Here is a 27,298-nt window from a genome sequence, read left to right as displayed (position 1 = left end):
AACAACTGCAATCAAGCGTTTGCGATAACTTGCAATGAGTCTCTTACAGCGCTGTGGAGGAATTTTGGCCCACTCATTTTTGCAGAATTGTTGTAATTCAGCCACATTGGAGGGTTTTCGAGCATGAACTGCCTTTTTAAGGTCATGCCACAGCATCTCAATAGGATTCAGGTCAGGACTTTGACTAGGCCACGCCAAAGTCTTCATTTTGTTTTTCTTCAGCCATTCAGAGGTGGACTTGCTGGTGTGTTTTGGATCATTGTCCTGCTGCAGAACCCAAGTTCATTTCAGCTTGAGGTCACGAACAGATGGCCGGACATTCTCCTTCAGGATTTTTTGGTAGACAGCAGAATTCATGATTCCATTTATCACAGCAAGTCTTCCAGGTCCTGAAGCAGCAAAACAGCCCCAGACCATCACACTACCACCACCATATTTTACTGTTGGTATGATGTTCTTTTTCTGAAATGCAGTGTTACTTTTACGCCAGATGTAATGGGACACACACCTTCCAAAAAGTTCAACTTTTGTCTCGTCAGACCACAGAATATTTTCCAAAAAGTCTTGGGGAACATCAAGATGTTTTCTGGCAAAATTGAGACGAGCCTTAATGTTCTTTTTGCTCAGCAGTGGTTTTTTGTCTTGGAACTCCATTTCATGAGTCATGAACACTGACCTTAACTGAGGCAAGTGAGGCCTGCAGTTCTTTGGATGTTGTTGTGGGGTCTTTTGTGACCTCTTGGATGAGTCGTCGCTGCACTCTTGGGGTAATTTTGGTCGGCTGGCCACTCCTGGGAAGGTTCACCACTGTTCCATGTTTTCGCCATTTGTGGATAATGGCTCTCACTGTGGTTCGCTGGAGTCCCAAAGCTTTAGAAATGGCTTCATAACCTTTTCCAGACTGATAGATCTCAATTACTTTCTTTCTTTCTTTCTTTCTCATTTGTTCCTGAATTTCTTTAGATCTCGGCATGATGTCTAGCTTTTGAGGATCATTTGGTCTACTTCACTTTGTCAGGCAGGTCCTATTTAAGTGATTTCTTGATTGAGAACAGGTGTGGCAGTAATCAGGCCTTGGTGTGGCGAGAGAAATTGAACTCAGGTTTGATAAACCACAGTTAAGTTATGTTTTAACGGGGGGGGCAATCACTTTTTCACACAGGGCCATGTAGGTTTGGATTTTTTTCTCCCTTAATAATAAAAACCTTCATTTAAAAACTGCATTTTGTGTTTACTTGTGTTGTCTGACTAATATTTAAATTTGTTTGATGATCTGAAACATAAGTGTGACAAACATGCAAAAAAATAAGAAATCAGGAAGGGGGCAAACACTTTTTCACACCACTGTATACAGTGCATCCAGAAAGTATTCACAGCACTTCACTTTTCCCACATTTTGTTATGTTACAGCCTTATTCCAAAATGGAATAAATTCATTTTTTTCCTCAAAATTCTACACACAACACCCCATAATGACAACATGAAATACGTTTTTTTTAAATCTTTGCAAATTTATTTAAAATAAAAAATTAAGAAATCACATGTACATAAGTATTCACAGCCTTTGCCATGAAGCCAGGATTGTCTCGAGGCACAAATCTGGGGAAGGGTACAGAAAAATTTCTGCTGCTTTGAAGGTCCCAATGAGCACAGTGGCCTCCATCATCTGTAAATGGATGAAGTTCAGAACCACCAGGACTCTTCCTAGAGCTGGTCGCCCGTCTAAACTGAGCAATCAGGGGAGAAGGGCCTTCGTCAGGGAGGTGACCAAGAACCCGATGGTCACTCTGTCAGAGCTCCAGCGTTCCTCTGTGGAGAGAGGAGAACCTTCCAGAAGGACAACCATCTCTGTAGCAAACCACAAATCAGGCCTGTATGGTAGAGTGGCCAGACGGAAGCCACTCCTTAGTAAAAGGCACATGGCAGCCCGCCTGGAGTTTGCCAAAAGGCACCTGAAGGACTCTCAGACCATGAGAAACAAAATTCTCTGGTCTGATGAGACAAAGATTGAACTCTTTGGCGTGAATGCCAGGCGTCATGTTTGGAGGAAACCAGGCACCGCTCATCACCTGGCCAATACCATCCCTACAGTGAAGCATGGTGGTGGCAGTATCATGCTGTGGGGTTGTTTTTCAGTGGCAGGAACTGGGAGACTAGTCAGGATTGAGGGAAAGATGAATGCAGCAATGTACAGAGACATCCTGGATCAAAACCTGCTCCAGAGCGCTCTTGACCTCAGACTGGGGCGACGGTTCATCTTTCAGCAGGACAATGACCCTAAGCACACAGCCAAGATGTCAAAGGAGTGGCTTCAGGATAACTCTGTGAATGTCCTTGAGTGGCCCAGCCAGAGCCCAGACTTGAATCCGATTAAACATCTCTGGAGAGATCTGAAAATGGCTGTGCACCGACGCTCCCCATCCAACCTGAAAGGTGCTGCAAAGAGGAATGGGCGAAACTGCCCAAAGATAGGTGTGCCAAGCTTGTGGCATCATATTCAAAAAGACTTGAGGCTGTAATTTCTGCCAAAGGTGCATCAACAAAGTATTGAGCAAAGGCTGTGAATACTTATGTACATGTGATTTCTTAGTTTTTTGTTTTTTATAAATTTGCTAAAATTTCAAAACGTTTTTCACGTTGTCATTATGGGGTGTTGTGTGTAGAATTTTGAGGAAAAAAATGAATTTATTCCATTTTGGAATAAGGCTGTAACATAACAAAATGTGAGAAAAGTGAAGCGCTGTGAATACTCTCCGGATGCACTGTATCGTGCCCTCTACAATGTTTGACAAAGACCCATCATTTATTTATTTGCCTCAGTACTCCACAATTTGAGATTTCTCATTTTTAAAAAATCACATGTGGTTAAAGTGCACATTGTCACATTTTATACATTTTGGTTTTCAACATGTCGAAATTACAGCAGTGTTTATACATAGTCCCCCCATTTCAGGGCACCATAATGTTTGGGACACAGCAATGTTATGTAAATAGCATATACTGCTTCCTGATGTCTGTGACCTATCAACATCATCATGTTATTGTCAGGTTGTCCTACAAGCAATAGTAAAACTCTTTGCATTTGAAAATTATTCAGAAAATTATTCAGAATGGATCTCTATGGGAATTTGGGTGGTAGGACTATATTCAGCTGTAAATTATTCCCATAATACATAGTGGTTTACTGTTTGCTTGTCACACAAGATTTTATTTTTATATATAATGTGACTTTTGCAGTTTATAGATGGTGCGACAGAAGTTTTCGGTGCCGTTGACCGTAATTGAATGCTTTCATTTTTATTGTTCTACTGACCAAGTAGCCTACTGTTAAAAAGCTAATTGTATGGGTTAGTGCTATTGGCTTTGTCTATTGGGTTTGCTAGCTACATCATACTAATCATACAAACTAATATGGGGACCAGTAAAAACCAACATTCCACTAGCACTTACTTCTTGTAAGTTATCACCACTGTGAAGTAAAAAAGTGGACAAACTACGTTTTTTGTGAGAAATGTATTGTTGAGTTCACGTGCACACACAGCAGTCTACATTCTCAAGTTCCATTTTGCCCTCCCTACATGAAGTTAAACTATTAAATATTTTACTTGTGACATTACATCCCCGTCTGGCTTGAGAAGTGAATATCAACAGCTAAATTCAGATAGCTAACATGTATGTTTCACAAACATTTGTTTACTTAACATTAAGTTAATGTTTGTACTCATGAGCTAACCTTAAGACCATCCACATTTCTATGACACTACTAGTTCCGCATACATTGTAGCTATCACAGGCTTTAACTTGCAGTCTGGACCACCTCCATGCTGCACCACACATTTACAATTTAATACGAATTTTGGGTTGGCTAACTCAAAACCAGTACCAGCTCTTTAATGGTATATAGTGAAGTTGTAAAGAGAGAAACGGGGTTGTTAGCTGATACAGAGACCATTCTTAAATGTAAAAACGGCTTGGCTACATCGAGATGACAAAGTCTGTCATTGGTCATTGAATTATACTCAAGCTTATCTGCATATTTCAGTATTTCAGTATATTTATGATAGAAAGGAATTGTGAATGCATTGGGGAAACTTAGAAAAAGGAAAAACATGAATGAGCATGTTTAGCTTTATACAGTGTTTCTGCTACATTCAATCAGTTGCGGCAGCCAATTCCTGCTTTATGAAACTAGTGCAAAAAACGAACATATGCCTGTGAAAGCAGAAAACGAATGTGTCCAGAAATTTGCGGAGAGCGAATATTATTTGTGAGAACCATTGCAAAAGGGATGTTATATAGAACCCTTTGCATATAGCTTAGCATTGGATTTTGTAAATGACATTGGTCTGTGATTTGCACAATATGTGGGGTTATATTGTGCAAATTACAGATCGCAAATTGACTACAGCACATTAAGACTTCAACATACCCACCAAGTTTCATGATGATTTGACAAAGCAATAATCAGTTACGCCTGTTTTAGTGAAAATGGCCATGCCCATAACAATTGATTAACATGTCATGGACAAATGGCTTACTGCATCAAAAAAAGGATACTTTTTCCTAGATTACACCAGACATGCTCTTTGTCAAATTTGGAAGGAATGATATTGGGCGTATGGATTAGAATGACATGACAATCAATACCACAAGCTAAATGCACTTTTCATGTAATGGTGCACAAATTTGCAATCGAAAATCATGCAGCCAGGTAGTAGCTAGATGACATTACATAGCACACCAGTCTCGCTCACTGTCCAAAGTCATCTCAATTTGTGAAAACGTGTCGGATACAGTAAAGCGAGGACAGACAAAAAGAAACCAGCTAGATCGGCGTACATAAACAGAAAACTTACAGCTAAATCAGCAGCTATGTTAGTGTTGTGAACTTCCAATTGTTCCAATTGTAGATTAAGGATATAACAACTTAACTAGTTTCTTGTCAAAGTGTGACCAGAGGTGAGTTCAAGATTCTAAATGTTAGCAAACATTTTCAAACTTTTTTCTGTTCACCACGAAAATTAGCTAACAACAAGACTAGTGCAAGATTCAAGATGGCCTCCAGCTGCTAGATTGCAAACACAACTACTACTTTTATGAAATAAACCCCCTTTCTGTTCCTTTTCAACTGGAATAATACAACCGTTCGATTTAGCCAACCACAATATCTAAAGAAAACACACCAAACACTCTGTTATCCTCCTCACAACCCAGCTTGCCTCTGTTACTAAAGGAAATAAGGACATGAAAGAAACCATACTCAATCTCCAATCATGCAGCATGAGATATCTTGTTTTCTCTGGCATCTGAGAGTGATCTCAGGGCGACAACCCAGAACAGTTGATAAAGGACTTGATGATCACTCACGTCAAAATCTGTTTGGGGTGGGGAGGGGTGGAGGGAGGAATGGTAAGCGTGGGTGTACACCGGGGGACACAAATGTACAGTTGTGTCCAAGAAAATAGCAGTACGACTTCAGCAACCTGATGAACCACTACTACTATCACTACTAGTTAGTTATTAGTAGTAGTGATATTTCTGCATGGCAAATACTTGTAGATGTTGTAGTGTAATAGAAAAATAACAGTCCCAACTGTCATGACATGCACGCTGCTTGTTCTGAGTAATTTACTCATTGAAAGGGGCATGTTCAAAATAATAGCTGAGTTTAATTAGAGAATTAATTAATTCTGTGAAAAAACAGGTGTTATTAATTGTCTTTATTAAGGAAGAAGGGAAGCAAATGTTTCACACATTGTTATAAAATATATTTCCTTTGAATTGCTAAGTAAAATGGGCCGCTCCAAACATTGTTCGGAGGAACATCATTTGATTAAAAAGTTCATTGGAGAGGGGGAAAGAAGTGCAGCAAATTATAGGATGCTCAGTTAAAATTATCTCAAATGCTTTAAAATGGCAACAAAAACCCGAGACAAGTGGAAGAAAACAAACAACTACTGTTAAAATGGATCAAAGAATAGTCAGAATGGCAAAGATTCAGCCATTCATCAGCTCCAGAAAAATCAAAGATGATCTACAATTACCTGTAAGTGATGTTACAGTCAGAAGACGTTTGATCAAAGCTAAGCTATCAGCAAGAAGCCCCTGTAAAGCACCATTGTTGAAAAAAGGGCATGTGCAGAATTGGTTAAGATTTGCCAAGGAACACATCGATTGGCCCAAAGATAAATGGCGTAACATTCTGTTGACTGATGAGAGTAAAATTGTTATTTTCGGGTCTACTGGTTGTCGACAGTATGTCAGACAACCCATCGGTACTGAATTCAAGCCACAGTACACTGTGAAGACAGTGAAGCATGGTGGCACAAAAATTACATTACATTACATTATTGGCATTTGGCAGACGCTCTTATCCAGAGCGACATACAACAAAGTGCATACCCATAACCAGGGATAAGTTCGCTGAAAGACCCTAGAGGTAAGTACAATTTCAACTGCTACCTGTACAACAAAGATAAGGACAAGGGCCATTTTTTTTTTTTTTTTTTTTTTTTTGAACAAACAAACAAACAAACAGAGCAAAAGTCACCAAAGTTAACTATCCAAACACTGCTTACCTAGCCAACTAAAAATACCGATACACAAAGCAAGTCACAGAGACAACAATTAAGGTTCACAGGGAGGTAGGGAGGGATGGGGAGAGGTGCTGCTTGAAGAGGTGTGTCTTCAGCTTGCGCTTGAAGGTGGGGAGAGATTCTATAGTTCTGACCTCAACGGGGAGTTCGTTCCACCACCGTGGAGCCAGAACAGACAGTAGTCGTGAGCGTGAGGTGGAGGTTCTGAGAGGGGGAGTTGCCAAGCGGCCTGTGGAGGCTGAACGAAGAGGTCTGGCAGGGGTGTAGGGTCTGATGATTTTTTGCAGATAAGCTGGGGAAGTCCCTTTAACTGCTTGGAAGGCTAGCACCAATGTTTTGAATTTGATGCGAGCCATGACAGGCAGCCAGTGGAGGGAAGTAAGCAGGGGGGTGACATGTGAGTATTTGGGAAGGTTGAAGACCAGACGAGCTGCTGCATTCTGGATGAGTTGGAGGGGTCTGATGGCGGACGCTGGGAGGCCAGCCAAGAGGGAATTGCAGTAGTCCAGGCGGGACAGAACCATCGCTTGGACCAGGAGCTGGGTCGAGTAGGGGGTGAGAAAGGGGCGGATTCTCCGTATGTTGTATAGGAAGAACCTGCAAGACCGGGTCACCGCCGCAATGTTCTCGGAAAGGGACAGTCTGCTGTCCATCACCACGCCGAGGTTCCTTGCACTGGGTGACGGCGTGAGTGTGGTATCCCCGAGGGAAATGGAGAGATCCAGATGGGGAGAGGTATTAGCAGGGATGAATATCATTTCAGTTTTACCTGGGTTGAGCTTTAGATGGTGGTTGTCCATCCAGCTCTGGATGTCCCTCAGGCAAGCAGAGATACGGGCTGAAACCTGCGTATCAGACGGCGGGAACGAGACGAAGAGTTGGGTATCGTCCGCATAGCAGTGGTAGGATAGCCCATGTGCAGTGATCACAGGGCCAAGGGAGCGAGTGTAGAGAGAAAAAAGAAGCGGGCCAAGGACTGAGCCCTGGGGAACTCCTGTGGCGAGGGGCCGAGGTGTCGATACCGAACCAGCCCAGGCAACCTGGAAGGAGCGACCAGAGAGGTAGGACTCAATCCAGTCCAGGGCTGTGCCACAGATGCCTGTTGCTGACAGGGCAGACAGGAGGATGGAGTGATCCACAGTGTCGAAGGCAGCAGAGAGATCTAGAAGAATGAGGACAGAGGAGAGGGAGGCTGCTCGAGCGGCATGAAGTGACTCACTGACGGAGAGGAGTGCAGTCTCTGTCGAGTGGCCCGATCTGAAGCCAGACTGATGGGGGTCTAGCAGGTTGTTGTTAGAAAAGAAGGAAGAAAGTTGAGTAGAAGCGGCTCGTTCTATAGTTTTAGAAAGGAAAGGAAGAAGAGATACCGGGCGGTAGTTCTGGATGATGGAGGGATCCAGGGTAGGCTTTTTTAGCAGCGGAGTGATGTGGGCTCTCTTGGAGGACGCCGGAAAACAGCCGGAAGACAGGGAGGAGTTGACAAGGGAGGTGACAAATGGGAGAATGTCACGCTAGCGTCGCTCTGACACGCCTATTTAAATGGCCTACAATTGCTCACAAGCAATACCAAATCAAAGCTAATCTACTGATAAATTCCACAGCTATTTAAGTTACCTAAGACAAATGTTCAATCACTCTACAGGTATGCAACCAGTAGAAGTGATTAACAGGTAATAGACAAAATCATGGTATGGGGATGTTTTTCATACTACGGTGTTGGGTTCGTATACCAGGGATCATGGATCAGTTTGAAAATATCAAAATACTTGGAGAGATTATGTTGCCAAAGAGGAAATGCCCCTGAAATGGGTGTTTCAACAAGACAAAGACCGCAAACACACCAGTAAGTGAGCAACATCTTGGTTCCAGACAAAATGGATTGAGGTAATGGAGTGGCCAGCTCAATCCTCCAACCTCAACCCCATTGATAACTTGTCGGGTGACATTAAAAATGCAGTTTCTGAAGCAAAACCCAAGCACAGGAACTGTGGAATGTAGTTTGTTCATCCTGGGCTGAAATACCAGTTTCTTGGTGGCAGAAGTTGGTTGACTCGATGCGCAGCAGTTATCAAAAACTATGGTTATGCCACTAAATACTAGTTCAGTAATTTAAAGTGAAGTTAAATCTTGAAAGATTTTCTGAGTTTATACAGTTTGAAGAGAGTTTGAAGAGAAAAATGTTGACACTGCCATTTTTTTAATTAATATTCCTTTTGTTTGCTTCCTGTAAAAGAACAATACAGACTTGATAACATTTCTAATGCTTTGATTTGGAATTGAATGTGTAATGTTTCCAGTACATTTTAAATATTTAACTAAAAGCTATTAAAAAATAATTGCACTTTATTAACTTTATGTACTTTTTTTTCATTTGAACACAACTGTAAATATACCTCTGTAATTAAATATACAGTCCCCTCCAAAAGTATTGGAAAAGCAAGATCAATTCCTTTCTTTTTGATGTACCCTGAAGACAATTGAGTTTGAGGTAAAAAGATAAAATGTGTGGCATTTATATAGCGCCTTTATCCAAAGCGCTGTACAATTGATGCTTCTCATTCACCCACTTATACACACACACCAACAGTGATTGACTGCCATGCAAGGCACCAACCAGCTCATCAGGAGCATTTAAGTGTCTCAGGGACACTTTGACACACCCAGGGCGGGATCAAACCAGCAACCCTCTGACTGCCAGACGACTGCTTTTACTGCCTGAGCCAATGTTGCCCCAGGTACTTGGGATGACAGATGCTAATTGCAGTTTGAAACAACTTGAAGCATATCACCTTTTGTATCAGATCACCCAGGTGAGCAAAAGTTGCCCAGATATGTTCTGTTAGATTAATTGTTTAAACCTGGGGTGTCAAACTCCAGTCCTGGAGGGCCGCAGTGTCTGCTGGTTTTTGGTGCGTTTCAGCACGAGAGATGCATTTTAAAGTCTTTCATTGGCTAAATAGTCCACACACCTTCTTCTCAAGGCCTTAATTGGCTGCTGATTGAAAGGAAACCACAAATACCAGCAGACACTAAGGCCCTCCAGGACTGGAGTTTGACACCCCTGGTTTAAACAATAAATAGTTTTGAATGTCTTCTCTTGGTTTTAGCCTTGGGGTTTGCCTGTGAAGACTGCATTTGTGTTAGAAAAGATAAAGAGCCATTTTGAAGCTTAGAAAAGAGGGGAAATCGATCAGAGCCATTACACAAGCATTGGGGATAGCTTGTACAACAACTTTGAATTTCCTGAAAAAGAAACTGCTGGCGTACTGACCAAGGAAAACAGCAGCAGTTGATGAAACATTGTGAGAGCTGTGAAGAAAACCCCCAAAACTTCAGTCAGTGACATCACAACAGGGTGAAGGTATCTCAATCAACCATTAAAAGAAGACTTAGAGAGCAGCAATATACCACAAGATGCAAGCCACTAATCAGTAGTAAGTATTATAGAGATTATAGATTATAATTTGCAAGTACAGAGATGAGCCAAAAAGTTCTGGAACAAAGTTTTATGGACTGATAAGACCAAGATTAACCTAGTGGTGGAAATGCCAACATGTAGAGAAAGAAGGGATCTGCTCATGATCCAAAACATACAAGCTTATCTGTGAAGAACAGTGGAGGAAGTGTTATGTCTTGGGATTTTTATGGCTGCATCTGGAGTGGGCTCACTAATCTTTATTGATGGTGTAACTCATGATGGTAGCAGCAGAATTAATTCAGAAATCTACAAACACATTCTGTCTGCCAATTTATGGAGAAATGCATCCAAACTAATTGGGAGGAACTTCATCATGCAGCAAGACAATGACCCAAAACACACTGCCAAAACAACAAAGAACTTCATTAGGCAGAAAAAGTGGGCGGTTTTAGACTGGCCAAGTCAATCACCAGGCCTTAACCCAACTGAAAATGCATTTTACCCCCTGAAGAGGAGATTGAAGGGAAAAACTCCCTGAAACAAACAACAACTGAAAGAGGCTGGAGTCAAAGAATGTTTGATGGTTACAGTTGGCCGCAGGCTTGACGCAGTTATTGCAAGCAAGGGATATGCTACCAAATATTAAGTGTTTTATTTACTTCCATTTCCTTAAATATTTTCTTTTCCAATACTTTTGCTCACCTAAGAACTGGGTGGTCTGATACCAAAGCTTGTACGTTATAAGTAGTTTAATACATTGAGGTGTAAATACCAGGAAATAAAAACGAAATTCTGAACTCGTCTCATGTTCATCATTTTATGTCAACACCAAATATGTTCAGTGGATTGCAAAAATAAAGGAAGTGGCCTTTCTGTTCCAATACTTTTCTATATTGTGACAGAATGATGTATTTTCCAATGTACACAGATTGGAACAAAGCTCATCAATTGACTGCTCCACTGGTGTGCCCCAAGCCTCTATCCTGGGCCCCTTGCTTTTTAATGTGTATGTTAACGACCTTCCAGTATGCACTGATGCAATGACTTAAATGTATGCGGATGACACCATCATTTATGTGCATGCCAAGACAAGCCATCAGGTGGCACATAAGTCAATGGCAGCAATGTCTAGTATCTCTCACTGGCTCACTCAGCCCTGTCTCACTTTAAATATTAACAAGACTGCATGTATTTTCATCAGCCTGAAATCTTTGTTAACCCTTTAAGTCAGCCAGAGTGGGATTTTTTGCATTCATTCTGGGGTGATATCAGTGTCCTTTTCATGGCGAGGATCCAGTGAACCAAATCCATAATAGTTTACAATGCCAAAAACATTCTTGGAGAAACATTGATAGAATGCCCATTGTTTACTTTATCAGATTTTTTGTCCATTTCACCATTGCATACATGTACAAAAATATTTGTACATAAGAATTCTAATACCTACGTTTTGTATTGGTTGTTAAATTACCCACAACAGATCCACTGAATTTGGCCAGTCAGCTTTCTCCATTAGAGCCGCAAACATTTGGAACACGATACCTATCAGACAAAGTTGAGACGGGTGCGTGGGGGTTGGACCCAAAATGCACGACTCAGAAACAATAGTAAAATAAAGACCCCTCAGGGCTTTATTCGGGACGAATCCCAGGAGAGTAGTCAACACAAGCAAAGTCCATACACGTAGATCCAGCCAAACAAATAGAAAACAAACAAAAAGCACGGTGCCAAGGGAAGAGGCAATCTCGTAGTCGGTAGGCGTGCAGGGAGGTCCGGTAGCAGGAGAGCTGTCAGCGGGGCAGATGAACAGACGGACGGCAGGCAGAGGCGTAGTCGTGGACGAAGCGGGAGTCGAAACCATGAAACAATCAGCGGGGCAAAAGTACAAAAACGGTAGGCGGGGACGTAGTCAAGAACAAAACGAAGGTCACAAAACAGAAATCAATAATCGATGGTCAGTAAACAGGCGTGGATCGTAACGTGTAATCAAACAGTAAGTAATGCTCAAGAGTTGCGTGAAAAAACAGAGGCAGACAATTTCGCAGTGAACAGTAGCGCGACTGGGCTATAAATGCAGGTGTAGACAGGTGTAGACAATTAGTAAGAGCGTAGCAAGGAAATGGAAAACAGGTGCGATGGATGACAAGTTTAACAAGGAGATTAGTAATCGTTAGTAATAAACCTATCCTGCCCTAGCATTAGTAAATTAGTAAATGACATGCACGAGAAACATGAACACATGATTAGTCTTGTTAGTTTCTACCCAATCCTGATCTAGCATTAGTAGTTTTAGTAAATAGACAAATAGAACATTAGGGGAGTGAAGGACAGAACGAGAGAGAGAGAGAGAGAGAAAAGGCGGAACGCAAGGTTTGCGGAAAAACATGTAAAAGTGTATGCATAACCACGACCAGTTAACGTAACAATAAACATACAGCGAAACATAACACAAAGCGAAACTAAGACGATAATCACTCAACATAACCAGGTAAAATAATCGTAACGAAACATAACTAGACATGACGAGAAAATAAATCGTAACAAGAAATAAACTAAACAACATGACAAACCTAGACTAACATAATACATGATAAGACACAACGAGACTAAGACAACATGAATAAACATAAATCAACATAAAACATGGTGAGACAGACCTGAAACGTGACAGGACCCCCCCCTTAACGACCGACTCCTGGCGGTCCTTGGAATTTATCAGGGTGGTCACGATGGAAGTCTCTGATGAGCGATTTGTCCAGAATGAGACTGGGAGCGACCCAGGAACGCTCCTCAGGGCCATAGCCCTCCCAGTCAACCAAGTATTGCACCCCACGGCCCCTCTTACGAATGTTCAAGAGTTTCTTAACCGTGAATGCGGGGTGGTTGTCAATAATGCGGGGGGGAGGTGGTGGGGGATCCGGGGGACATATGGGGTGAGAGGATACAGGCTTAATACATGAGACATGGAATGTGGGGTGAATCTTAAGGGAAGCAGGGAGTGACAGTTTAACAGAGGAAGGATTGATGATTTTGTGGATCTTAAAGGGACCAATAAAGCGGGGTTGCAGTTTGTGGGAAGTGGCTTGGAGGGGAATGTCCTTAGTGGACAGCCAGACGGAGTCACCTGGTTTGTAGGCCGGAGCTGGAGTGCGGTGGCGATCAGCAAAACGCCGATTACGATCTGCCGTGCTTAGCAGCGCGGCCTTGGCATCCCTCCAAACCTTGGAGCACCGTTTCATGTGGATGGCGAGGGAGGGAACAGCGATCTCGGCTTCCTGGTCAGGAAACAGTGGAGGTTGGTAGCCCAAGGAGACCTCAAACGGAGATTTCCCGGTGGCGGCGCAGGGTAAGGTGTTGTGTGCGTATTCCACCCAGGTTAGCATCTTGCTCCAGCCGGCTGGATTCTTTGCCGATACGCAGCGTAGAGCGGCCCCCAGGTCCTGATTGGCCCTCTCCGTTTGGCCATTGGACTGAGGGTGGTAGCCCGAAGAGAGGCTAGCTGTGGCCCCGAGGGCCACGCAGAATGCCTTCCAAACTTGGGAGATGAATTGGGGGCCGCAGTCAGAAACGATGTCCGAGGGAAGTCCGTGAATGCGGAATACTTCTCTCACCAGAACCTCTGCGGTCTCTTGGGCGGTGGGCAATCCAGCCAGGGGGATGAAGTGTGCCGCTTTGCTGAATCGGTCCACCACAGTGAGGATGGTGGTGTTACCTTCGGAAGGGGGAAGTCCGGTAACAAAGTCCACGCCGATGTGGCTTCAGGGTCGGCTGGGCACAGGCAGAGGTTGGAGTAAACCAGCAGGGGCTTGGTGGGAGGCCTTGCTTCTGGCACAGGTGGTACATGCCTTGATGAAGCGCCTGGTGTCAGGGATCATGGAGCTCCACCAGAATCTCCTTTTCAGCACCGCCAAGGTGCGGGTAAAGCCGGGATGGCAGGAAAGGAGGGATGAATGGGCCCATTGCAGCACCTGTGTCCGAGCGGCTGAGGGGACGTATAGGCGTAATCCGGGGTTGGACCTGGGATCGGGCTCCTCCCGTAGAGCCCTCTGGATCACCGCCTCGATCTTCCATGTGACGGATCCGATGGTGCAGGAGGTAGGAAGGATGTTCTCAGGGATCTCACGCTCAGAACAGGTGTTGAATTGACGGGACAGGGCATCGGGCTTGACGTTCTTCGAACCTGGACGGTAGGTCAAAGAGAAGTTGAACCTCCCGAAGAACAGCGCCCATCTCGCCTGTCGGGAGTTCAGCCTCTTGGCTGTCTGGAGGTATGCCAGGTTCTTGTGGTCGGTCCAAACGATGAACGGCTTCTCGGACCCCTCCAGCCAATGTCTCCACTCCTCCAACGCCAGTTTGACTGCTAGCAGCTCTCGGTTCCCAACGTCATAGTTCCTCTCTGCCGGGGACAGCTTCTTGGAGAAGAAGGCGCAGGGGTGTAGTCGGTTGTCCGCGGCCGCCACCTGAGAGAGCACTGCTCCCACCCCTGTGTCGGAAGCATCCGTCTCGACCACAAACTGGCGGGTGGGGTCGGGGTGTACCAGGATGGGAGCGGAAGAGAACAGTCTCTTGACCTTGGTGAAGGCCGTCTCAGCTTCGGAGCTCCACCGGAATGGCACCGCAGGGGACGTGAGTTTGGTTAGAGAAGAGACCACTTGACTATAGGATCTAATGAACCTCCGGTAGAAGTTGGCGAATCCCAAGAAGCATTGGAGCTGCTTACGTGAGGTGGGTGTGGGCCAGTTGGTAACTGCCAGAATCTTCTTGGGATCCGCCCTGATCCGTCCCTTCTCAAGGATAAACCCCAGGAACTCAACTGTGTCGGAGTGGAAGACGCACTTCTCCGCCTTGACGAATAGTCTGTTCTCCAGGAGTCTCTGTAGGACTTGCCTGACGTGGTATTCATGATCCTTGGCATTGGTGGAGTAGATTAAGATGTCATCCAGGTAGACGAACACATGGCGACCCAACAAGTCCCGAAGAACATCATTCACCAGGGCCTGGAACACAGCAGGAGCATTGGTGAGGCCGAATGGCATGACCAGGTATTCGAAGTGTCCGAGAGAGGTGTTGAAGGCGGTCTTCCATTCATCACCCTCGCGGATACGGACCAGGTGGTAAGCGTTGCGGAGATCCAACTTGGTGAAGATGGTGGCCTCGTGAAGTGGGTGGAACGCGGAGTCCATCAGGGGCAGAGGATACTTGTTCCTCACCGTGATGTTGTTCAGCTCCCTGTAGTCGATGCACGGGCGTAGGGAGCCATCTTTCTTCTGAACAAAGAAGAATCCCGCACCGACGGGAGAGGAAGAAGGGCGAATTAGTCCGTTAGCCAGGCAGTCACGGATGTATTTCTCCATCGCCTCCCTCTCTGGTCTGGAGACGTTGTATAGGCGACTTGAGGGAAGTGACGAACCAGGGAGGAGCTCGATGGCGCAGTCGTAGGGTCGATGAGGCGGCAAAGACTGAGCTTGTGTCTTGGAAAACACTGTTCCCAGGTCATGGTAAGGAGAGGGGACCCTCTCCAGGGAGGGTTTGGGAGTCTGTGGTAGAGCTGGCACTCCCTCTGCTGGTGGTGGGGCGGAACGCAAGCAGGACAGATGGCACTTCGGATCCCATGCTTGCACTTGGTTAGAACTCCAGTTGATCGTGGGGTTGTGTTTCTGCAGCCAGGGTAATCCCAAGATGAGTTGGTCATTAGGGGACTGGATGACGCGGAACTGGATCATCTCCCGATGGTTCCCAGAAATGATCAGTTGTAAGGGAATGGTGATTTATGTCATGCGGCAAAAGGTCCTTCCATCCAGCGACCGCGCGTTCTCAGGGTGGGGTAAAGGGAGGGTGGGGATGTTCAGTTCAGACACCAAAACTTCGTCAATGAGATTGGCGTCCGCTCCAGAATCCACCAACGCGTTAATCCGGGTCGTTCTGTCGGGCAGAATTAAGAGAGTCGTGAGCGTGGGACGATGGTTGTCTCTGTCAGACCCCTCATGTCTGTCGACAGCTCTCACCTCCACTGGTCTCCTGGTCTTGAAGGAGCACCGAGCCTGGGTGTGACCCGGCCTCCCACAGTAGAAGCACGAACCCGTGGTTCTGCGGCGTGCTCGTTCCTCAGTAGAGATCCCTGTACCGGCCCGGGACAGGTCCATGGGTTCGGATCCCTCAGACTGCTGCTCCTCCAGTCGAGGACTTGGCCCCTGCCTGGGGTAATGGTTGCCAGGAAGGATCGGTCTCTCCAACCGACGTTGTCTGGCACGGTTGTCCAGGCGGATCGTGGTGCGCACGAGCTGGTCGAACTGGGTGATGGGGTCCAGTCGCGCCAACTCGTCCTGGAGCGTCTCACTCAGGCTGGCCAGGAAGAGATTTGCCAACGCCGCATCGTTCCAGCTAGTAGCCGCCGCAAGGGTGCGGAAGTCGATGGAGTGGTCTGCCGCGGTCTTCCGTCCTTGGCGCAGAGCAATCAGTCTCTGGGATGGCTCCTGGTCGCTGGATGCGTGTTGGAAGACCTTCCGAATCTCATCGGCGAAGACTGGGTAAAGAGGAGGGAATGAATCCCCGGACCACACCGCCGTAGCCCAGTCCAACGCCCTCCCCTTGAGTAGCCCCATCACGTAGCCAATCCGACGGTCGTCGCTGTTGTAGGTCTGGGGCTGTTGCCTGAACACGAAGTCGCATTGTAGAAGGAAAGCCTTGCACCTCTCAGGTTCTCCACCAAACCTCTCCGGAGGGGGTTGTTGGGGCTCTCGGAATTGGCAGGTTCCCGTGGGGTTGAGCGCTGGGGATGTGGGTGGGTGGGAAGGCTCCTCCCGTGGTTGTGGTAGGACCGCGACGGCAAGCCTCCTCATCTCCGCGCACAGTTCACGAATCTCCAGGTGAAGTTCGGAGATTCCTTGTGAATGCTGCCGGACGATGGCTCCTTGTTCCTGGAGGGCGTAGAACATGGCAGTAGAGTCAGCAGGGCCCATTTTGGCGAAATTGTTCTGAGACGGGTGCGTGGGGGTTGGACCCAAAATGCACGACTCAGAAACAATAGTAAAATAAAGACCCCTCAGGGCTTTATTCGGGACGAATCCCAGGAGAGTAGTCAACACAAGCAAAGTCCATACACGTAGATCCAGCCAAACAAATACAAAACAAACAAAAAGCACGGTGCCGAGGGAAGAGGCAATCTCGTAGTCGGTAGGCGTGCAGGGAGGTCCGGTAGCAGGAGAGCTGTCAGCGGGGCAGATGAACAGACGGACGGCAGGCAGAGGCGTAGTCGTGGACGAAGCGGGAGTCGAAACCATGAAACAATCAGCGGGGCAAAAGTACAAAAACGGTAGGCGGGGACGTAGTCAAGAACAAAACGAAGGTCACAAAACAGAAATCAATAATCGATGGTCAGTAAACAGGCGTGGATCGTAACGTGTAATCAAACAGTAAGTAATGCTCAAGAGTTGCGTGAAAAAACAGAGGCAGACAATTTCGCAGTGAACAGTAGCGCGACTGGGCTATAAATGCAGGTGTAGACAGGTGTAGACAATTAGTAAGAGCGTAGCAAGGAAATGGAAAACAGGTGCGATGGATGACAAGTTTAACAAGGAGATTAGTAATCGTTAGTAATAAACCTATCCTGCCCTAGCATTAGTAAATTAGTAAATGACATGCACGAGAAACATAAGGTAACATGAACACATGATTAGTCTTGTTAGTTTCTACCCAATCCTGATCTAGCGTTAGTAGTTTTAGTAAATAGACAAATAGAACATTAGGGGAGTGAAGGACAGAACGAGAGAGAGAGAGAGAGAGAAAAGGCGGAACGCAAGGTTTGCGGAAAAACATGTAAAAGTGTATGCATAACCACGACCAGTTAACGTAACAATAAACATACAGCGAAACATAACACAAAGCGAAACTAAGACGATAATCACTCAACATAACCAGGTAAAATAATCGTAACGAAACATAACTAGACATGACGAGAAAATAAATCGTAACAAGAAATAAACTAAACAACATGACGAACCTAGACTAACATAATACATGATAAGACACAACGAGACTAAGACAACATGAATAAACATAAATCAACATAAAACATGGTGAGACAGACCTGAAACGTGACAAAAGTTTTACCTTTACTAGTTTTAAATCACAATTGGCTGAAACAGAACCCATCGTGTAACCATTAACCACTTAGATACCAAACATAGGGCATTTCATATTTTTATATGATGTAATGCATTTATTGGATAGTGTTTTCAGTTTTGTATGATGTAATATTTATTTACTATACCCTAAGTTTTTGTATTTACTCTACTGTAATATTTTGTAAATTTGCCTGCCCAGGGACTGCAGATGAAAAGTAGCTATCTAGCTAACTCTGGGACAGTCAATGATGGTCGAATGTGCCAGAGTTAAATAAACAAATAGTAAATAAAAATAAATCATTCCAGTTAACGAACAGACATGTATTTAGGACAAATTACAATGACAATGTTTGGAAGCTTGTTCAATGTTCAATTCATGTCCAATGTCATGTCTTGTGTCCATCACTAATTCCGTCACTGGCTTATTTATTAAATAATAAATATTATGTGAGATTCATTTCTTAACAGCACTGGTTAGAAAAATAAAATAATTTCTTTAAATGTACTTAAATGCTTTTTCAATGAATGTGACAAGCACAGGAAACATTGACATTTCAAAGGCACTGTCCAATGTGCTGTGCACGAGTTTCCAATTTCCAACTCTAGTCCCAATCACGCTTGTGGTTAAAATAACACCCAGGCATGTTTTGCCTTCTTAATCTTGTAAAGATATTGTTGGTTTTTAAATGATTCTCTTCGGGTTTTCCCTAGGTCGAAATTTCCTAGGCACCTAAGCCGCCTATAGGAGAAATCACGTGCCCATAAGAAAATAAGTAAAACCATTAGAAATGGACTGAGTCTGCAGTTGCACACCGGGGACCGGAGTTCGATTCTCGGTCCTGCCAAAAAAGTCAAGTTTGGCCGGCTCACATGGGGCAGCAATAATTGGCTCGCTGCTCCAGAGGGAGGGACTTGGCAGGGTTATTAGATCGCCGCACAATAAGCTCCTCGGGCGCCTCGGAATCACGGCAACGGGCACGAGACGAGACGGCTTGAAGAAGGCGTGTCGCTCTCATTCGGGCCGCCGAGGGACGGGGTACGGGCGGTACATCTAATACGACTACCTCCAATTGAATCAGACGAGGTACAATTGGCTACCAAATTGGGAGAAAAAGGGAAAAATCTGGAAAAATTTTTAAATAAAAATAAAAAAAGAAATGGACTGAGGTTGGTTTCCCGAAAGCCTCTTAATGCTAAAAACCTCTTTAAATGCATCTTACGATCCCTCTTAAAATAACATGAGTTTCCTGAACACATTCGTAATTAAAGTGTCTCTTTAGTCCCCTCGTACATTACAAGCAATCAAGATCAGTTGTTCACAGCAGATAACCTCTTTAAGATACCGCTTGCAACTGCCTTCTCTGGCAGCACACACAATATGCATGCGCCATTTTATAATCACAGCCTATAATCACCTCAAAAGTGTAGTCAGTCAATTCTTTTTCATGTAGCATATAATGAGACTAAATATCAAAACAATATAACATGTATAGCCTACCCATAAAGACTTCATTTGAATAGCCTATGATTTGGAATGACAGTGTCCAAGACATTTAACAATTCCAAATTTGAATTCTACTTTTTAAATATGTCACTGACATACCTTTCCACACAGCCGAGGCCTTCTTTAGGGTGAGGTAGCTTTTGTAACCCTCTGCTACAATAGTTGCTTCGGTTCCATTTACAATGTCAATAATAGTTTTTTCTTGCCTCAGGGTCCAGGTGGCATTTACTAATTCCGGAAATTCGCAGCTTATCTTTGTTTCAGAATCAAAGCACACTGGCATATTTGGCATTTCCATTATCACAAGTCCTGTGAAAAGAAAGTCATGCTCTGCTTATTAAAGAAATATGTTTTCATAAAAAAGGATTGTGTTTGCTTGGCATTGAACAGAAAAGGGTAAACACATAATATTATGGAAATATTATGAAACACACAGATTCTCAACTATATATTTTGTATATATTTTAGAGCTTTACCTTTTGTTTCTACAGAGATATTAGCATTCAAACGTGTCTTTAAAGCATTTATCTTCTCAGCAAGTGTTCTTGATGTAAAATGAGAATTCACAGTCAGTTTGAAATCTGCAATAAGACTTCCACTCCTTGGATTAAAAAGAAAGAGAAAAGACAAAAAAAAACAGGTTAGCAGACTTATTTGCTAATTACCACATAAACAATTTGTCTCGTTTTTTATTCATATTTACCTGAAGCTAGTGATTATCACCGAGTCAAACCCATTTAATTTGCTCAAGTTTGTTTTTAGCTAAAAGATAAGAACAGAAGAATCAGGATTCATATTTTGGATTGTTATTTATTATTATAGACAATGAGCTTGTCAGGATATCTTCAAATGCATGTATTAGTTATCGCAACAAGTAAATACAATGAAATTGCATGAAATGAATAGTTTGATATATGTAGATACATTTGCTTCCATGTATTCTGTGTGGAAAAAAAATGTTTCGACCAATGTTTGGTTAGTTTTAAATGTGATGAATGTTTATGTATAATCAGTATAGTTCTTGCATGATGGATGGTGGATTTGATGTTTTCACATACAATGTTGGTGAGCTTCACAGATTTGTCTTTAAATATTTTACTGCTGCTGTTTGCCAGGTCAGGCACAAATTCTTCTGTCAATGTAATGGATCCAGTGACAGTAACTGAAAACAAAGTCAAAGTTAGAAAGAAAGCATAATTCAAATAACTTTCACTAACATTCTGTTTATGCATGGGAGAGTGCTGTTCTGAAATGAAGACATTCAAATTATGCACTAATTGAAGCTTCATGTTATACTACTATGAATAATAACAAATAAATATAGCTGAAAGCAACAATTCCTGGGGTCCAAGCAGCAGAGCAAGCACAGGCACTGCAATGGGGGAAACCCACACAGGCACAAGGGAACATGAAAACTCCACAAATAAAAGGTCCCTGTTGGGATTCAAATGCAGCACCTTCTAGCTCTGAGGCAACAGTGCTATCCAATGGACCACTATGCCAGAACTGGCAAGAGAAAAAGTAAGCTATTCAAAAATGGCAGCCAATTAACGGGGGTGAGCAATAGGGACCACAAATATATTCCCAATTAAAGTGTTGGTCACTGCAGAAAGCTAAAGACCTCGATAAATGAACTGTGAGTCTTGATCTTACTTTAAATGCAAATAAGAAGTTTCATAACTTTATGCCAAACAGGTTTGGAATTTCAAAGTTGTTCATTTTAATTAATTAAAATTTGTTTAATATTCATTCATTCATTCATTATCCTAACCCGCGTATCCTGAACCGGCTCGCAGGGGGGCTGGAGCCTATCCCAGCATACATTGGGCGAAAGGCAGGAATACACCCTGGAGAGGTCGCCAGTCCATCGCAGGGCACATACATTATTCACTCACACAATCATACCCACAGGCAATTTAGACTCTCCAATCAGCCTAACCTGCATGTCTTTGGACTGTGGGAGGAAACCGGAGTACCCGGAGGAAACCCATGCAAACACGGGGAGAACATGCAAACTCCGCACAGAGGCCCCGGCCAACGGGGATTCAAACCCAGGACCTCCTTGCTGTAAGGCAGCAGTGCTACCCACTGCACCATCTGTGCCGCCATGTTCAATATTCAGTTATTATTTATTTTATTTAATATGTATTTTTAAAAACAAAAATGAAATGACCCCTGTCACGATTTGAACATAGAATCCTCTTGCACTAGCATGGTTTTCTTTTATAATCCCTGTTGATTTCATAACCATTGGTGATTTATTTTTTTAATTTGAGCTCTATAGCACAACTATGTGTTTGGATTTAGTCAATAATGCAAAATGTGAGCTTTTGTGTGCCTGTCAACATTTATACCAAGGTATAGCCTTTAATTCAGTTGAGTATTATACTTCCATCACGTGGCCATTCGGCACCAAATTTGATCAGTGGCAGCACAAAAATATGCTTGCAGTACGCCAATGAATTTGCATGAGTGCATGGCTTTTTATGTAAAAGCTAGTAAATACCAAACAGTTTAACAAAATGTGAGAACTTGGTGGATCAATTAAGAGCTTGATGTTGAGAACAACCACAAATAATTATCCCAATTCACCCATAGGGTGGGATTATAGAGCTCAACATAATAAAACCCACTAAAAATCATTGTTTTCATGAAAATATGTGAAACGCGAATGTCACTAGTCCCATCTGTAAGAATATGGATGTTTTCTTCACCACTTTCTTGAACTGGCGGCCATCTTGAATATTATTTGGTCATATTTTCTGTCACAGTTCACCTGGTTGATTCCCAAGCAAACTGGTACAGTTGTAAATAGTGACTCCCAACTGCCACTGACCAAATTTTGTGCTGATTGGCCACATGATGGCGCAATAAAATTAAACTGAATTAAAGGATATAACTTAGTATATACACTCACTGAGCACTTTATTAGGAACACCTGTGCATCTATTTACTCATGTGATTGTCTAATCAGCCAGCTGTGCAATGCATAAAATCATGTAGATACGGGTCATGAGCTTCAGTTAATGTTAATGTCAGTTCAGTTAATCCATCAGAATAGGGAAGAAATATGATCTAAATGACCATGCAATTATTGTTGGTTCCAGACAGGGTGGTTTGAGTATCTCAGAAACAGCTGATGTCCTGGGATTTTCACACTTAACAGTCTCTAGAGTTTGCAGAGAGTGGTGTGAAAATAAAAAACATCCAGTAAGCAGCAGTTCTGCTGGCAGAAATGTGTTGTTAATGAGAGGCGTCAGAGGAGAATGACAAGACTGGAAAGGTGACAGTAACACAAATAACCACACATTACAACAGCGGTATGCAAAAGACCGTCTCTGAACACACAGTGCGTCAAACCACTAAGTGGATAGGCTACAGCAGCAGAAGAAATATTAGAAGAATTATTTCTAAAAAATAGGTCTAATAAATACATAACAAAGTGCCTCCTGAGTGTACATTGACAGGCAAACAAAGGCTCAAACTTTGTATTATCAATCAAATGCAAACACATGTGGACACAGCGTCTTCTCCCAGCAAGAAGATGAGTTCAAATCCTGACAAGGGCCTAAATGGGCCATACAATATTCTTCATTGTTGTATAACAAAAGCCACCCAACAATAAAAAATCGTTAAAAACTTCTATCGTCCTTACTGAAAGATTAATTCTGATTCATTTTTATTGTATTATTAAATAAAGTTAAATAAAGGTCATTGAATGGTGGCCATACAGTTTTGTAATACAGTACCTCTTGAGTTGGGTATACACATAGATGTCAAGATTAAGGTTTGCACAATGCAATATTCCACAGTGCAGCAGTCAGGATGAGAACTGCACACATCATTACTCCACGTGAAGTTCTCTTTACAGGTGCAGTTTCTTTCATCGTTGTCAATTCGGCATTCTGTTGAAAATGTTTTTATATATTACAGACACACAATAATAGGAATTCCAAATGGTTAAATATGAAAAAAGTGAGAATTAAAAAATATTAGTGTATCTACTAATTTTTTCACAATAATTCACAAGTAAGTTTTAAGAAAATGCACCCTCTGCTATGATTATTAATCTATAAAAAAAGCATTTGGAGCCATGTAGGGTGGTTTACAGAAATGTGCCCCCTATTAGTCTCCCAAAAAAACAGACAGTGATTGCTGCGGTGACAGAGTCTGCAAGGTCTGATAAAGTGACAGTACAATTTCCCATATAGCAATATTGTCCCATCATTCTGCTCCCTCTACGAATTGCCCCCACAACTATTCTGTTCTGATACCTTAGGTTTTTGTATGCTTATGTTTGGTGTGTTGGAATTGGTGTCATGGTGGGCAGTATTATAAAGGTTAGTTAGGCATACAGAGATAACACAAGTTAATACGACCTCCTGCTCATCAATCGCGTATATATCCATTTCACCACTTACATTCTGCACCATTTTATATTGCTATCATTGAGCATTCCATTTAATAAATTGTGTTTGCTTCAACCATCATCCTCTTTGACTCTTACCACTGCACACCTCACCTAACATACACATACAACTCCATCCCCTATACTATACTGCAATCATAATGCAATCATTGTAGGATATACAAGCCAGAAGCATGTTCACGTCTATCAAGATAGATAGTGATCCGTATAGAGCCACACTACTGGATGACATTGCAGTCACTGATCTACAACTGTTGGCATAGAGGAAAGGTTAAAACATTGTTCTGGGTCAGATAAAGAACATTAAAATAATCCCATTCCAGTAGTTTATAGTAAATCTACAAATGTTACAAATGTGTACAAATCACTTTTAAGGTAGAAATTTAAGTGCACAGCATTAAGTGCACCTACATCTAAGACAATTATCAAATAAACAGTTAAAAGTATTGTTAAAAGTTCATCTCTGACCTTCAATTACAAAGCAATTCCACCGCAAATTAAATTATCGAAGCATTCCAAAAAAGCCTACAAATAGATTTTTGTAAAAAAAAAAGAAAAAAAAAAAAAGATTCCATTTATTTTGGAAAACTAATTGACAAATTTCGAAAACTTTTATCAAAGCAATTGTATTGAAACACCGTCTCATTTACCATGTCACGCCCCCTCGCAGCAGCCACAGGAGCACCCAGGACAGCCTCGGGAATCCCAAGCAGGATAATCATCGGGAGCCAGCCTTGCCTCATTAAACAATGCAGCTGTAACTTGTTTGCCCTCTCCCAAGCCCTAAAAAGAAGGCTGCAGCTCCCTAACTTGGGGAGTCTGTTACGAGCTCCAGTCTCTGTGCTTACCTTTCAGTATCCCCGAACGAAACCTGAGCCCTGGGCCAGACCCCGGACCTGCATAAAGATCCCAAACAAGGCTGAACTGGGAAAATCATTCAAGCGGGGAAATATAGCGCGTAATATAGCCCTAGTCAGGCCAGGGGTCTGGGTCCCCCACCAGGAAAATTTTAGTTACCAAGACTGGGAATCGTTTTTCAAAAAAACTTTCTGAAAAACTATCCAAACATGCAACGTCTCAGGTGCACCAGAATGCCAAGTTGAAATAACAAGCCATTCAAGAAAACAGAGCCTCTAAGTCAGTTGCAGCAAAATTATCGACAAGCCACTAAGCAGCAGTGGAGAGAAATAAGGATTACTTGGATAAAGTTGTGGACATTGTCAGGCTATTGGCCAAACTTGATTTATCTGTTCGTGCACAAGGCACCAGACTCAATCTCTCGAGGTAATTTTCTTGAATTCTGTGATTTAATTTCCAAAAATTACCGAAGTTTGAAAAGAATTCAAAGTAATTTAAATAAGCGCTTACTTAGTATGCAGTGACATTGCATAGGCAGTGCACAAGACCATTATTACCATAGTATCTGGTCAAAATTAATGCTGGAGTTAATGCCAGAATCGCATTCCTGAATATCAAATCTACCTCATGTGAATGGTTCAAATCATGTAAATATGTGGAATTTCATTAAATATAGGGACTACTTGGTCCTCCAAGCTCTGATAAACATAATAAAAAAATAAACTCACCATACAGTTTTGAGTCCCAAACAAACTTTTGTGTGTTCATACAACTTTGACATTGCTTTGTCTTAAGCTGTGAGGATGGGGTTGGGCGGAGAGCCAGTAGCGACTAAAGGGGAAACCCTTTTAAAGCGAGCACGCAAACGTGTTCGCCACTAAAACTCAATATTAGGCGATAACCCCTACTCCCAGAACAGAGGGAGGAACAAAAACTAACCCGAAGGCGAATTAGAAGGATAACAGAAATTAAGCCAAAAGCGGCTGGGAAAATAAAACAACCCTCCAAAACAGGGCGAAACTCAAAACCCAAAATGTGCTTGACACACAGCACTGACGGTATCAGACCGGGACCGCCGAAAAGAAAATACAACCTAGCGTAAAAACTAGGCACGAGAAAATAAAACCCTCGAGGCGCAGCTCGGGAAGAAAACACAAACCAAAAATACATACCAGGGGACAACGTCCCCCAACCACTGACTCACACGAGTCAAAAGAAAGAAAAACCAAAACCAAAAACCTTAGAGGAAGTCGCCAGCGAACACAATACCAGCGAAACGCCTTCCTTACCTTTTTTTAAGCTTTTCTTTTTTTGTTAGCAACCACCAGCACAGTACCTGACTCCCAAAACTACTGATAGAGTCTACCTTGTGCTTACCGGCTTGGCGCAAGAGCGAACAGTTGACACACAAGCACTGAAGGAGAGTCAGTACTGAGCTTAAATATGCTTCCCGGGAGGTAATTCCCCTAACGCCAATGAGGAACAGGTGCGACCAATGATCCTCGGCCCTCTGCAGGTAACAGCGGGTATTACCTCCCACATGACAGGACCCCCCTGCTAAGGAGCGGCCCCAGACGCTCCTTCTGCCCTCTGCCTGCGAAACTCCCGGATCAGATCAGGGTCCAGAACGTCCCTCGAGGGGACCCAACAACGTTCCTCAGGACCAAACCCCTCCCAGTCAATGAGGTACTGTTTACCCCTGCCCACGCGACGTTCAGCCAGGATGCGGCGCACGGTGTAGACCGGATCCCCATCAATTAGCCGTGGAGGTGGTGGCGGGACCTCCGCGGGCGCCAATACACTAGTTAACACCGGTTTAAGGCGGGATACGTGAAATGTGGGGTGTATCCTCATAGAACGGGGTAGTCGCAGGCGCACCGTAACGGGATTGATTTTTTTTATTATTTTGAACGGCCCTACGAATCGCGGTGCGAGCTTACGCGACTCAACCCGCAAAGGGAGATCCCGTGCAGATAACCACACTCGTTGCCCCACCCTATAGCAGGGCGCCGACTGGCGATGCCTGTCGGCCCACCTTTTTTGGTTGGCAGCAGCCCTTACGAGGGCAGCCCGCACCTTGCTCCAAGTAGTCTGGCACCGCCGCACAAAGGCCTCCGCAGAGGGCACTTCGCCCCCTCTCTCTAATTCCGGGAACAGTGGCGGGGGATACCCGGACTGCACCTCGAAAGGCGAGAGCCCTGTGGACGCATTCTGCAGCGAATTGTGGGCGTATTCTGCCCACGTGAGTTGACGACTCCACGAAGTGGGGTTGTCAACCGCCAGACACCGTAGCGTGTTCTCGAGGGTCTGATTGGTGCGTTCCGTCTGCCCGTTGGTCTCAGGGTGAAAACCAGAGGACAGGCTAGCCGA

At 43.7% G+C, this 27,298-nt stretch overlaps 1 protein-coding gene across 1 annotated transcript in view; it reads right to left on the bottom strand.

The window, feature by feature from the left end:
* Positions 1-27,298, bottom strand: part of adgrf3a (adhesion G protein-coupled receptor F3a) — a 56,017-nt gene that overhangs the window by 15,388 nt on the left and 13,331 nt on the right. The window contains exons 5-9 of the mRNA XM_061230574.1: positions 23,391-23,546; positions 20,700-20,803; positions 20,345-20,403; positions 20,118-20,242; positions 19,741-19,950 (exon numbers count right to left, since the gene is read on the bottom strand). Coding sequence (XP_061086558.1) covers positions 19,741-19,950; positions 20,118-20,242; positions 20,345-20,403; positions 20,700-20,803; positions 23,391-23,546 — 654 coding nt within the window. The remainder of the gene's footprint in view (positions 1-19,740; positions 19,951-20,117; positions 20,243-20,344; positions 20,404-20,699; positions 20,804-23,390; positions 23,547-27,298) is intronic.

This window comes from Conger conger, chromosome 1 (assembly GCF_963514075.1).
Source record: "Conger conger chromosome 1, fConCon1.1, whole genome shotgun sequence".
Taxonomy (NCBI): domain Eukaryota; kingdom Metazoa; phylum Chordata; class Actinopteri; order Anguilliformes; family Congridae; genus Conger; species Conger conger.
This window is presented reverse-complemented; position numbering and strand designations above follow the sequence as displayed.